We start from the raw sequence: 14,404 nt of genomic DNA, 5'->3' as shown, positions 1-14,404 counted from the left end.
CTTTACTACTTGTACACAATTGGACTAACAGTAACAATATATAGCCTTTATATGAATAAAATAACTCTAAATAAACAGTATATTCAGGTAATTTTTTATTTTCCTTTGTATGTACATTTTGTATGATTTTCGGGACAAAGGGAGGGTATCCTGTACCTTAAAGAACTGACGTGACAGAGAAAAACTGGGGTCATTTTTGGCTTCAGATGCCAAGTTAGTCAAAAATAAATGTCAGATCTAACTCAACGAAAACTGTGTTCCCCACTGTAATTCAAAGCAACCAACTTTGACAGCAATCTCAAGTTTTCTAACCAGTTGGCCTGATCCTGTACAAGTAGCCTGTAAGAGCCTATGAAATTTCCACTAAGGAAAAGACATAAAATGATGCATTTTCTGATTATAAAGTTCCTGCTCATGTCATCACACATTAGATCACCATGACGTGGCTACACTGAGAAATGAAAGCACAATGCTACGGTTAGTCAAACTGGACAATGAAATGACTGCCATTTTTAATTCTGAATGGAACCCACAGCAGCTCATGCACTTTCTTGGCTACTGGGTAAAGACGACATTGTACCAACCAGATAAACCTCATTACATTCTTCCCTGTAAGAGAACTTCCAAGTCTTGTAATAACTGGCACATTAAAGAAAAATCTCCCTATAATATACTTCTGACAATAATTCAACACTGACATTAGTTTAAGTCATCTATAAAGACATATCAAATGCCAATGAAGAAAAAAATCACTGAATTTATGTCACCACCACCACGTTGTTAATGGGCCAAGTTCTATTGTGTAAATGACCTAAAGCTAGAGAAATAGTCTACGAAACTTAACAACAACAACAAAAAAAAACACCCAAAAAGCTAAACATTGCAGCACAAATTACTGAACACTGAGTTCAAAATCTCAAGAACAGGAAACATGGATAAGCCCCCAATCACTTGGAACCCTTGAAAATGCTGGGTTTATGAGAATGATCAGATTATCCATGGGCCAATTATTCACTCGAGGGACCAAATGCAGATAATTCTTAATTCCAGGGTGCTGTCTTCTTGCTTCTGTCCCTTCCTGAGTCAGGGTCTTCTGTCTGCTGATCCAGCAAAATTGGGAAGCTACATCTGTCATCAACACAACTGGAGTTGTTAGGTGGTATGGGGTTACACAGGCTCTTTCAGACGAAGCTAGCTTTCACCTTTCAAACCCAGCACACTCATATGCACAGTATAGTGGAGCCCTTTGCTGGCTACCACATGGCTGAATTAAAAAGTCCAGGCATACCACAGGTGACAGCAATTCCAGGGTGGCTCTCAGTATCACTCACTACAGGTACACGTTGACCAAGACACCCAAATGTCCCCTTGGATTTAATCTCTACCACTACTGAGACAGACGTGGGAAATCTTTCAAAGGAAGATTCTCGCTATCCCAGTCACTTCTAACGTATTTTGGGCTTGACAATTTAAATATTATGTAGAAACCCCTGAGTGATATCCGAAGGAAACACTTCTCATCTAAATACATTAGATGCATTTTAAAGTTTGGGAGCAGGTTGGCATACCAACAGCAGCATTCTTTGTCTGGCTTCTTGTTCGATTCCCGTGAAAGGTATTCTGGAACAGAGGGCCTTGTTGTTGAGAGGGCGCTGAACTGACTCACAGGAGACCCTTTAATAACTTTAGATAATAAAGAGCGGCTTGATCGTGCTGGGTGAGAATGACAGACACCAATTCTGCAGGCCGAGCGCACACCTGGGAGAGATGAGCCATTCCCAACGGAAGAGGCACGACTGGGCTCACAGTGCGACAGCCCTGAGCTCAGGGCAGAGCTTCAGAACAGGGTTATATTTCATCTTCAGTTGGGTTGTTGCTGGTGTGGGCTGCTTCCTCTGAAGGTAATTTGGCTTTCAAACACTACATCCCCCGTAAGAACTGTACATTTTAATGAGAAGCTAATTGCAACATGACTGGTAAGTTAGGCAAGTGAATCGGAGTAGAATTACAACAGAAGAAGGAGGCTACATGGCCAGTGATAGCCACGTGGTGGGGAAGGGGGCGGGGGGCAGTGGCGACGGGCTATGACTGGGAACACCAGACGGGAAGAGGGAAGAGGAAGAGCTCGGGAGATAGACTCAGATCATGTTCAGCTGCCTCTCTGGGGATCAAAGGACATTTCTATGAATTATTTGCATGGGGCACTAGTGGCACAAGAGCCACCGGGAGTGGTCTGACCCGAGTGTCCCTGTGTCCCACCTCTTCACCTCTTCTGTCTAGGAAGGCTTCCTTTTACACAATCCGAGGGTGGCACTCAATGCTGCTAAGATGCCCCAGTGGGACACAATTAAAAAAATGCTAGAGACAGAAACAATGAAGGGAGACTTGACCTCCCCTTTTCTGCTATTTGAAGTCTCAAATAAACCCATTTACCTAAGTCACTAGTTAAAACTCTGGAAATACTAGACAAGCATAGCCTGAGTCCTGGTTCAGCTTTCACAAACACATCAGACTGATCGAAGGGCCTGGATTCCAGTTACTGGAAAAGGCACTCGCAGGCAAAGAAACACGAAGCACAATGTTAAACCAACTTTGTGATTTTTATTGATGGGCGACAACTTTATATCCTAGGAATCACTAAACTGTGTACAATTAAAGACGCAGCATTATAGAGGAGCAGGCAGAAGTAAACAGAACAGACTTTAGGAAAGATCAATCTTCATTATTTTGTCCATATTTATGTGTACACAGAAGCATGGATGCAATTTGAAATCATTTAATGGCAATAAAGTTACAATCACCCATCTATGTGTCTAACACCTTAACTCCAAATATTTGATCTGTAATGTGTCCGTAAGCCGTTTCTTATCACACAATTATTAAAATGTATTTTTAGGAACCAGCAACTTATTTTTTGTGTTCATTTTTCTTTTGAAGAACTGTTTCTTCTCTGATAACTGGCTCATTTTTATCGTTTATCAAAAACTAAAGGGTGGGGGGAGGAAAGTGATAGATTAAAAAATTTATTTTTTAAGGAAAGATAAAATTCCTTTTCACAAATTTACAAGTGTTGCTGGTGCAGATTTATTCTAAGCAATCAGACTGGGAATCAAACGCAAGTTCGCCTTCTTACTCAAGAATCAGCACTATTTCAGAATTATGGGGTTTTGTGTACTTTTTTAAATCAAGCGAGTCTGTTTCAACCAAATGATTTTGATTTGGAAGTTAGAAGTCAACATAAACTATGTTGCGCACAAACCGCAAGGCATCTCCTTTTCGCTCTAGCCCGTTTTTGCAAAAGGGAGGAAGTTTCTCTCTAAAGAGCCACTGAAGAGAGGAGGGAAGTCAGGGAGAGTTGGTGTTCTACAAGCAGGTGCGGGCACACACAGCGCAGGGGCGGTCACAGCAGGTCCACTCGGCGGTAGTAGAGGAGGTAGGCTGTGCGGTCTGCAGTGGGCTTCACCACCTGGTACTGGTTAATCACCTTGACCATCTGGTCATCGATGCGCAGCCAGCCATTCAGACCAATCTGGAAGACGTCTGTAGTGTAGTGACCGCCCGTCGCACTGCTGCCGTGATGGTAGACCACTGGAAGAGAGGGCCCGGGGGGGACCCGGTGAGACAGGCACAGCACACCAACAGCTTACAGGCGCCCGCTGGGCTGCCTCCCCAAATCCGTCTTTCTCGTGAAAACCTCACCAAACAGGTGGGAGAGAAATTAAGTACACAAAGCAATTTATTCAAACACAAAACCTTAAACAATTGACAGTAAAAAGTTACACATACACATCTTAATAACATTTTAAGTGTTCAGAATGTCACAAACAACAAAACAACTGCCTATTAAATAGGGTTGCTCCATTTGTCAGCCCTTTAGGCAAGGTCGTCACCCATCTGAGTATTTAATACTTGAGAGAGAACAGAACAGAAACAACATTCCGACAGACTCAACAGTAGGATAAACTAATAAACACCTGAAAGTGCACCCAGACTCCTACAAATGTTCGTGCCTGGAGATAGGCAAGTCCACTTCGAGACTGTTCTATGGAGAGTATCTGAATCTTAGACACAGATTTTATGACATTGATTAGTGAATTATATTAAAATAAAATAAATTTTCATCAAATTTATTGTTCATGATGTAGGACTATGCTACATTAAATGAAAAACTGAGAATTCTAGGTTTTCTGTGAATTGTCTTCTATGGTGATTCACAGCACCGGCCCCGGCGGAGACGCAGGGACTGCCGGGTGGGCTGAGCGTGCGCTGGCTTAGCACATGATAATACAGCCGGTCACACAGGACAGCAAGACTGTAGGACAATCAGGTGGGACACCAATGACGGACCAACACAAGGTCACAAGTGCAGGTCACTGCAATCGAGGCTGTCACAGGGCAGGGGAGACACTGACTCCAAACCCAGTTTGGGGTGCTTGTCTTGGATTTTCACCACCAAGACCTAACCGACTTGGGTAAGACCTTTTTAAAAGTAACTGACTTAGGAGGATTTAAAGGACCTGTGGGTTTAACTCACTTGTATTTTCTATTAGACACTTCCACTCTAAAAATTCAAGAGAAAAGCACACTACATGTATCCAGGTTTCTAAAGCAGCAGCCCCGGTAACATATGGCCATTTGTCACAGACAATGCACATGCGACCTGACAGGAACAAAACTGAGAAGGAGAATGTTTCTTTTAAAAAGCTCATGCGTTTACTAACTCGTTCTTCGGTCCCACAATCAGACCCATCTTACAAAGTACTAACACATTACAGAAAGCTCTAATTCAGTGGCCTTATTTCTGAGATCAGAAAACTCTTTAAGATGAGGATTCAGGAGGGCAGGCGAGGACCCAGGTTGTGCGTCCTGGGCCCTGGTAGGAGGGTGGCGCACTCTCACTGGGGTCCCTTGACCAGGAGACAAGGAATTCCTAAACCCCAGCCTTGACCATCAGCCTGCCCCTGCACGGGCCCCACGGGAGACAGCTTGCAGGCAGATGGCAAAGAAACACTTCATCGACCACTGGGACCTTGGTGCCAAACCCGAGAGCCAGATGGGACGCCGCGGACTCCTCAGAGGTAGGCTGCAGAGCCTGACAGCCAACTGAGGCCTCACGGCCTCCATCCCATGGCAGGGCAGGGGAAGGAGGGAGGCACCCATGAGGCCAAGGTGCTCACTGACACCTTGTCTGGGTCCCAGCAGGCTGGTGAGGGGCCATGATCAGCTGCCTTGGGGGAGAAGAGAAAGGCAAGAGGAATAGTACCTGGTGGGGAGAAAGAATCAGCTGGGCCAAACACCTGCTTGTACGGCACAGGGACTCAGCCCAGCCCAGGACCAATCCAACGTCCTAAAACCCCAGGAGCAGGCTGAGGGCAGAGGAGCTTAAAGCCCTGCCCAGCAGGTCACAATAGTGATGATCCTCTTGGGTAAGTTTCAGTGTATTTTTTTATAAAATGGGGGATACCATCACCTACCTTTCAGGACAATTGTAAAGAATAAATGAGTCACATAAAAGGTATCTAATAGGAAGGTTAATATATGTGTGAAGGTCAAGTAGTGTCATTTTAATTTACAACCAGGCTCACCAAATGCAACACAAAAGGAATAATAGAGGAGCTAGAAAATTCTAATAAAAACAGCCAGAAAAGCAAACAATTGTTGCAAACAACAACTATCAAAAGAGATATAAAGCCTCCAAGGCATGAGACTCAGGCTACATGAAAGCGAAAGAGTAGAAGAAAAGCCTAGAAGATAAGCTGGCTCTACAGGAAGCTCTAGGCTGGGAGGTAAGGTGTTTTAGGGCCCCTGGTTCTGCGACAGGCTGCACCAGTGCCCCCCACCCCCCATGGGGGTTCCTGTGACTGACTGAGGGGTGCTGAGCCTGGGCCACCTTCTCATGCACACCCGACAGTGCCATACGGAAGATGAGACGGTGGAACGCCAGTGTGGGACCCCTAGCCTAGCTGGGTGGCTCCATGTCACTGCCTTTCCAAGCACACGCTCCACAGGCACCAAAACTGCGGTGGGAAAAGATCATGTCTTCACACTGCCAGCCTGGCAACCTGAACCTACTCCTCTCTCTCAGACACACAAACGATCGTGTCAGACGAGGTCTTATGTTGGGTTCAGCTTAGAGCCAAGAGGACAGCCTATCAAATTCTAAGCACCTATTTTCAGCTAAAACACATATTTTCAAATGATTTCCTGAGTTAAAGTCTATAGTGATACCAATAGTGAACTCTATTGTCTATGGTAAGTGGTAATTATGGCAAAACTGTGCCTGGGAAGAAACTCTTTTACTATTGCTTTAATAGGGAAACAGTGTACAGACTTACTTACCTGCAAATAGTCTATAGGTTCTGTGGCATTTAAAATTCTTATTTTTAACTCCTGGAGAAAGCAATTCTGAAAAACAAAATATCAACAGCTCCAGTCTATAAAAACACTAACAGAAAGGCTCAGAATCACACAAGCAAAGGCATTAACAACAGTCTCCACTCATGAAAATCACCTGGTGGACCAGATAACAAAACTCCATCCCTTTATTTGCATAAAAAATGACCCATGAGGAAATTAGCTGTGCCGTGTAGTAAGACATAACCAGCAACCAACCCATCAAAGAAACATAAGCAATATACTAAATCTATTAAGCTCATGCTAGAAACCCTTTAAAAGCAGATGTTCCAAAAAAATGGGGGTGCGGGGGTTTGCCCACGAAAAGGCAAAAAGAAAAATACCCCCCAAAACAGAACAATCCTAGAAAATCTAAGAATTAAAATGTTTTACATGTGAGTCAGACCACAAAACTTCTGTTATGCAGCAGTGAAACGACTGCTCCATAGAGGCACTAGTCTGCCCCCTGGTCCTTAATGCACGTAGTTCCCCTTTGCAGAAGCACCGCTCAGATGCTGGATTAGTTCATCTGGAGATTACTGGTTCCTTCTCTACTCCCCTCCTCTGCCACTTCACTTTCTAGAAAGCATCCATGGTAGCAGCAGACATAAAAATACATATAATGAAGACAGTAAAAGTAAGTTATGGCGTGCACACACGCGCGCGCACACGCACACACAGATGCATGTAATGAGAAAAGCTATGCAAATAAATCAGTGTAGAAACCACACAAGTCAGTCGATCTAGATGGCTAACTTGGGAATGAAGGAAGATGCAAGAGTGGGTCAAAGGATGTCTGTTCGACTGTTTGCAAGCTGTTTTCTGAAAGCCACACAAACAGGACAGATGACCCAGGATATGATTCTTAATTCTCGGCTGGAGATTTTGCCCTGTTCTGGTCCTCAGAGGGGATCAGAAAAACATGCTGCCTGTGAAAGCAGCAGCTCAATGTGTGAGAGGAGGGAAGGACCGTAACCCGGCATAGGAGTCCAACCCATCAACCGAAGGTGGTAACTCCTGGGAACAGGGCTCAAGGCCGGAGTCTGAATGCTAAGCAGAAGGAACTGGAACATCCCTGGGGCGTAGGAAAAGCCCACCATAAACATAAGGCAGCCACCCCCCAGTTCCTGAGTCACCTGGTCCAAAAAGCAAGGAGTGTAGGTACCGTGCTGTGGGGAGGGAGGGAAGGAAGAGGTAGATGACAGGGACCCTGGGGCTCTACAAGACCCAGAGATGCTGTCCCATGTCCTTCTTCCTGTTTCCAAACACTCTAATATTTTAAAAATCACTTCTAACTTGTTATGTTCCCAATCAAGCTTCAGCATTACACATTTTTTTAACAAATTCTGAAGCTTTCAAGGAAAGCTTCCTGCAAGCTGTACTTTCCGCGAGACAACTTGTACTTGGTGCTGTGGCCAGAATGTGCTGAGCCCAGGTTACCTGATGGAGACCTGTGGCTGAGAGATGCCACACATCTAACACGCGTGTACTGCAATCAGGTCAGACGAACCCAGTGGCCTATGGGACATTCCCAACTTACTAAAACAAGTCCAATTAACCAGGCTGGTCCACACAGTTATTAATACATAGTATAAGAAAAATTATTTTGTACCATTAATCTATAAACTTTATATAGAAAAATGATGGCAAAAGAAAAATACCGTATGATCTCACTTAATACAGGAACCTAATGAACAAAACAAATGAGCAGAATAGAACCAGAGGCATGGAAACAGGGAACAGACTGACAGTGACCAGAGGGGAAGGGAGAGGGAGAGCAAAGGGGTAAAATGGGGAAGGGTCTAGTCAAGGAACTAGTGTGGATGGCCCGTGGACATGACAGCAGGGTGGGGACTGGCTGTGGGAGAGGGGGGAGGTGGGCGGGGCAGGGGAGAGCAATGGGGGAAAAATGGGACAGCTGTATTTGAACAACAACAACAACAAAAAAATGATACTTTAATTGATAAAACAAATTTTTTGTAATCTAGTAAAATTTTATGGTTTATTTTTGCCTTTATTTTTAAAAAGCCATTTTAATATAGAAGGTCTATAAAAAGTCAAGAAATTTGCAATAAAAGTTATGAAAAAATTCATCCTGACATTCTATACAAATACTAATGTGTCAAGTTCATTGATTTCCATGTGTATGGTCACCCTAAATGCTTTTGCCTTATATATTTATTACCTTTACTAATTTCCAAGTCCACAGGATATTCAATATTTTTGATAAGCTTCTGACATCCACCAGTCTTCTCGTAAACAAACCGTTTCAGGTGCAGCACGAGGACAGGGGGAAGTTTTTCCAGAGTCACTCTTCGACTGATCTCAACCTGAGGCACAAAGCACACAGGACACAACAGTGTCTTACTCCAGCAGCAGAGCCTCCGCCACCTGCTGCGCAGACCTCCGCTGGGAGCCGACTCCTTACGGGACGTGGCGGGGCTTCTCCACCTTGCCAGGGTCAGGAGGTCTTTCAAAAACCTTAAAAACCTACTGATGCTCTTCTTAGGAAAAGGCCTCTATCCCTGTAAACACAACTGCAGAGGGTCCCTCAGCCCATCTGTGAACTCATGTAAGGAACCTTTGCTCTGTGGCACTAATGACAAATTGGCACAACTATAAAAAAGGCAACTTAGTAGTACCTTGAGTTACATATTAGCTTGCTTTTTAATAACTGATGGTATTGATAAACTGAGGCTAATGAATTTCTTGAATTAGATACTTTAAATAACCCTAAAACTACTTATTCTAACCATTAGATATGCCCTTTTTATTAAAATACAACCTCACAAACAATATGTAATTCCTTTAATGTTCTCTGAACTTATAAACTCTTTGATGCTTCCTTTATTTACATGGAGAATACTTTGGGTAGAAATATGTGTTAAAGTAACAATCTAAAAGATAGCAGGATATATAAAATGCTGGGAAAGCTTTGAGAGGACTCAATGTGTGTATGTCTGAAGATTACTTAGGGCCAGACTTTCGGAAAGCAAACTCAGCACTTATCACTCCTTGGGTTTATTAAGCTTACAGACCCTCTGTGCTGATCAGCCCACCTAGACTAAGATCCCAGGTGTGAAAACCACCTCCGACCTCTCTGCATGCCCACCGTGTCCTTGTCTTCTAGTGTCTCTGTATCTGACAAGAATTTGTGAATGGATGAAGTGTGACAACAGTTCAACAGTTAAAACCAGGGGTGATAACTCTGGTTTCCTCATTTCTGAATCGAGAGAATTGGACTCAAGTATCTCTGGGAGGCTTCTCAGTGCAGACACCTATGATTCTGACCTTACACTTCAGGCAGTTCTCTAGGAGGCTAACCTGAAATTATTAAATGTGTTCTGGGTTTCCAGACAAATCGAGGCACTTTCTTATCACTCAACAAAACAAACCTTTTCTATATAACAAATATTTTGTATAATCATCTTTTCCCATGGACCATCATCCCGTGTTCCCACAGAAAAAAAAAACACTTGTCCTAAAAATGTAATCAAATTCAATATTAAAAAAACAAAATAAAAACCCCACACTCCAGAAAATGTGTTATTTGCTCTTTACAGAAATCACAAACTGTCCCAAATGTTCCTTCCTCGAGCATCGCTTTTCTGAGTGTTCCCACGCTTCTCTGATAAGCACGCGTCACCACGGCCATGGACCTGCAACAGTCAGCCTGGTTCTTTTGCGTGTCCAAGGCCCCACCAAACACCACTTCCTCCTCGAATCCTTCCTCTAACCGTGCCATCTAGAGTAAATCCTCTCTCTTTACCACCCTCTGACAACAGGCCGACAACTACCCCTATTTCAACTCACACCTCCCACTCCACCCCCTCCAAGTTTAAGTGCAGCAGAGGCCAAAGAGAGGATAACACACTCCTCGAAAGGCGTTCCCAGCAGCCCGGGGAAAGCCAGGCAGCAGGACTGGTAGGCAGACCCGCACGGCTGGCTCAGAAACGAGAGCAGGGAGCGCGCCACAGCGGCCAGGACTCAACCTCTGGAGTCACGGCTGCCACGGACAAGCCAAAGGGACAGTCCCCACAGCCACACTCACAATCCTGCCACACAAACCAACCTCCCTGAAACAGGTGTCCACTATCTTTCTCTTCCTTTAAGATCCACCACCAGAATCCCCTCAGCTTACTCGTGAAGCCAGCGGCCACATTTCTGTCACTGGCTCCCACCACTTTTATATTTTAAACAAAACCGCCTATGAGAAGCAATCAGAAAATAGGGCGGAAGATTAGGCATAACTCCTGCAAATCCCTCAAAAGACTGGCTTGACCAATCCAAAACAGGAGACCTCAGAGGAACACCTACTACGTTTGTTCTTCGCTGAGGGCACTAGCTGCAAGGCAACCTCAGCCATGCAAAGAGCTGCCAGGTTTTCTACACTGGGACATCTTTCTTCACCTTGCAGCCACTACACACTACGGGGGGGGGGGGGGGGGGGGGGGGGCGCGTAAAATACCAGAATTTATTTATATAAAATTCTGTATTTAGCCTTACATGTTTAAACTTTAGTTACCTTTAAAGTACTCTCCATTTGATGCAATACACCTAGCAAGACTTTTTATCCACTGTTCAAAACAGTTTTTCAACTCATCAATTTTCATGCCTTTTAGTGCTTCTGCCATTTTTTGTTTCACCTCTTCCACATTGGCAAAATGTTTCCCTTTGAGGACTTTTTTCATCCCAGGAAACAAAAAAAAAAAGTTGCTCAGGGCAAGGCTGGGTGAATAGGAAGGGTGGGGTCATGCTGTTTTTTGGTCAAAAACTACTGAACACTCAGCATGGTGTAGGCAGGTATGTTCATAAATCACCCAGCAGAAATGGGCAAACATGTTGAAAGAGTCCTCAAAAAAAAAATTTCACTAAAGCCAAACGCAGCCTCTCATCACAACGCCAGCTGGTGCACCAATACAGATGGGTTCCTAGAACACTCCCCTAGCGGGGAAGCCTGTACTACAAGGGGCCTGCCCTCCAGAAGATAATCCCAGGTGTCTTTTGGTCCCCTTCCTATTATTTAATTCAAGCTTCACAGGAATACTGTAAACTGTTCAAAAAAGACTGCCCATAACTAGCCTGCACTCATCTCTCCAACACACGTTTATGAATTCACTGCCACAACTTAGGATATAAAATGGAGAAAACATTTTCAACTGTAGTCAGAAACTGGCATAAATGGGCACATCTGGACAGCTAGGACCTAATAAGCTTTTGGAGATCAGAAGCTTATCCATCTCTCCTGACTAAGCAGACAAGTACACCATGCTAAGCTATAATCTGCTTCTCGACTCCCAGAGACTGACTTTTATCATTTTCAGATCAAATCAAAGAGCAGCAGGCGCCAGAACAATTCCTTCCAATATTTCAGTATCTTTGGAGATCTACAATCAAATGCAAACACAGGTGTGCTATGAATCTCTTTTATGTCTTAACTAATCTCATGAAATAGTACTCCAGGATATCAGGAATGTAAATAAGCTATTCAGATTCTGACAGTGGTAGTACTCATTTTGTGGCATTGTGATTAGATTGCCAGAAAATTAAGTGTAGCTCGGGATAAGTAATCTACAAGACCATTACCTTGTGCTACATGATTCAGAGCTAAAGGAGATTGTTAGGATCATCTGTTTCAACCATTTCATCTAAAAATGTGGAAACTTTCAGTCTAAAAAATTTAAGCAATTGATTTAAGAGGCAGAACTCAAATCCACTTGTCCTCATACCTAATTCTGTGTTCTTTCTACCACACCAGAGTGCCTCAGTAGAAAGGTTCAAGATCAACCATGAATATACCTCCTGTTTGGTTTTTGTGGTATAACCTTGGACAGATTCTCTTGCCACCAAGCTTTCCAATGCATCCTGGACTGTACGTATCTTGTCAGACTGGATATCCAACTGCAACGTGAAAAATGGCTGCAAAGTGGCAGATTCTTTTGAACTCTGCTGGTAAACCACAGACCTAAGAATTGAAAACAAAAACAAAAAACTTAAGAGACCACTCCTTCCGACTTTCTCTTAAGATTATCCAACAGGAGAAGAGGAATAAACACTGAAAATAAGATTATTCAATATCACTTTCAGAAGACCAGAGAGAACAGAAAAGCCAAAAATATACTGAATTTAAAAATAATTCTGTCGAATGCCACCTCCTAAGTATTTCTAGCAACTAAATCCAGCAGTTGATAATTTCCCCAGTTCAAGTGCTCTGAAGAAAACATACTTCGCCTTCAAATTCCTTCACCTCCACTCCACATTTAATGCACCGGTTAATAAATATGACTATCTTGCCATGACCTCAAAATGCTGACACTTTTCATTTTCTCAAGGTATCATAGCCTGCTCTAATAAAACAGAGGAAACCTCAAGGTAAACAGAGTATTTTTAATGGCATTTTCCCCTATAAAAAGGACTTACAAAGAAGAGGAGCAGGGTGCATATAATAAAAAACAAGTTAACATTCCAGGAAACAGGGTTACCTCCCTCAAGAAGAAGGCTGCCAATTCAACCTTGTTTTCTTAGCTGGTTTTTCATTTCATTTTTCTTTTTCTAAGTTTTTCTGAGTAAAAAGTGTGTGTTCGGCCCATCTCTCACTTAGCCTCAGCAAGGAAACATTCCAAGAGTTCAACAAGGGATTCTATTTCTGCAGCCTGAGTGACCTAGTTTATAAACGGAATAAAACGGGTGTGGCTAGATATTCAGCCTTTTTAGAGCAGATGTATGAAGAGCGAGCTAAAAACTTTTCTGCTTAGGGTTTAATTTTCATACACTGTTTTCCCAGCACCATCTTAGGAAGTATCTCCATGCTCCTTTCATGTAGAAACTTGAGATTGATAGCTACTCCCTTGGTTCTGAAGAGGAATAGTGGGAAAACCACTAATTAAAGCTGGTGAAGAAATCAAAAAGTGGTCCTCTTAGCTCAAAGGGCCTGGATTTTATCAAAAGTGTCCCAGGGGAAAAAGGTGAAGAAAGGTTCTGGTTTTTCTGGGGAAACTGAAAAGCCACCAGCAGAGGGGGAATTTTAGAAGAAAACCTTTCAACTGGTCTGAATAAAGACTCATACTTAACAACAGCTGCTATACAGAGAAGAAAAGTTCCTAAATTATGAGAAACAATTCCTTATCTTTCTTTTACCATTTTTCAAACAGACATAACAACCAATTTCAACAAAAAGAGTCCACAGAGGCTGAGGCTAGGGACCACGGCAGAGCCATTCAGGCCAAGCTAGAAATGTCCCAAAGCAGATTCTGGCTTTTTCCACTGGTCATTCTCAGGCAAACTTGGGACCTGTGGGAATGCCTGGCCACCAGTGGCACTGTAATTCTGATTGTGCACCTGGGGGGAAATATAGTGCTCTCATTACACCCACTTGTTCTGTTCCCTCATCACCCCTCTCTCCCATCCCTGCGAGCCCAGGAATGCTAACATCAGGCTGCTGGCCCGATGGAGAGCTCCAAGCATATTTGGCCCCTCTCACTGCTGCTCACAGACCTGGACACTTGCTTCCTTCTCCCAGCACAGCCCAACCCAAGCAGCCATATCTGCAAAACCAAGTCACAGCAGCAGCGGTCGGAGGCTGGGCACCCCTCAGAGCACAACTGACTACAGGCTGACACGGAGACTCCAGAGCAGAAAAGGGCCCTGGGAGAAACGCACAACGAGGGGGACAAAAAAAAACTTGTTCAAGGTCACATGGTGACACAATTGGCTTCTAACTCCTACAGCATCACTGGCTACCTTGGGAGGGAGTCCTGAGGTTTTCATTAGCCTGTTGAAAGGTGTTTCGATCTAAGTTGTTTCAGAGCAGGGAGGGACTGAACTAAGCCTTGATGCCTTAAAGGGTGTTATTTCTCGTGGGTACACAGCATTTGGGACAACGAAAGGCCGAGAGTCTCACTAAAGCAGCCCCCTGGCAGGTTCTGCTGAGACGCCTTCAGAGGAAATGTGCTATAAGGTCCTTGCAGACTGTGTGAGTAAACCACCCCGCAGATGGCATGAGTCTTAGTGA

The 14,404-nt window shown here is 43.8% G+C and overlaps 1 protein-coding gene across 1 annotated transcript in view; it reads right to left on the bottom strand.

Moving 5' to 3' along the window:
• Positions 1–2,581: 2,581 nt before the first annotated feature.
• Positions 2,582–14,404, bottom strand: part of USP10 (ubiquitin specific peptidase 10) — a 64,622-nt gene continuing 52,799 nt past the window's right edge. The window contains exons 11-14 of the mRNA XM_090260994.1: positions 12,193–12,358; positions 8,579–8,723; positions 6,340–6,405; positions 2,582–3,588 (exon numbers count right to left, since the gene is read on the bottom strand). Of these exons, the coding sequence (XP_090117120.1) occupies positions 3,401–3,588; positions 6,340–6,405; positions 8,579–8,723; positions 12,193–12,358 (565 nt within the window). The 3' untranslated portion in view covers positions 2,582–3,400. The remainder of the gene's footprint in view (positions 3,589–6,339; positions 6,406–8,578; positions 8,724–12,192; positions 12,359–14,404) is intronic.

Source organism: Furipterus horrens, unplaced genomic scaffold (genome assembly GCF_987537825.1).
Source record: "Furipterus horrens unplaced genomic scaffold, mFurHor1.1.pri manual_scaffold_13, whole genome shotgun sequence".
Taxonomy (NCBI): Eukaryota; Metazoa; Chordata; class Mammalia; order Chiroptera; family Furipteridae; genus Furipterus; species Furipterus horrens.
This window is presented reverse-complemented; position numbering and strand designations above follow the sequence as displayed.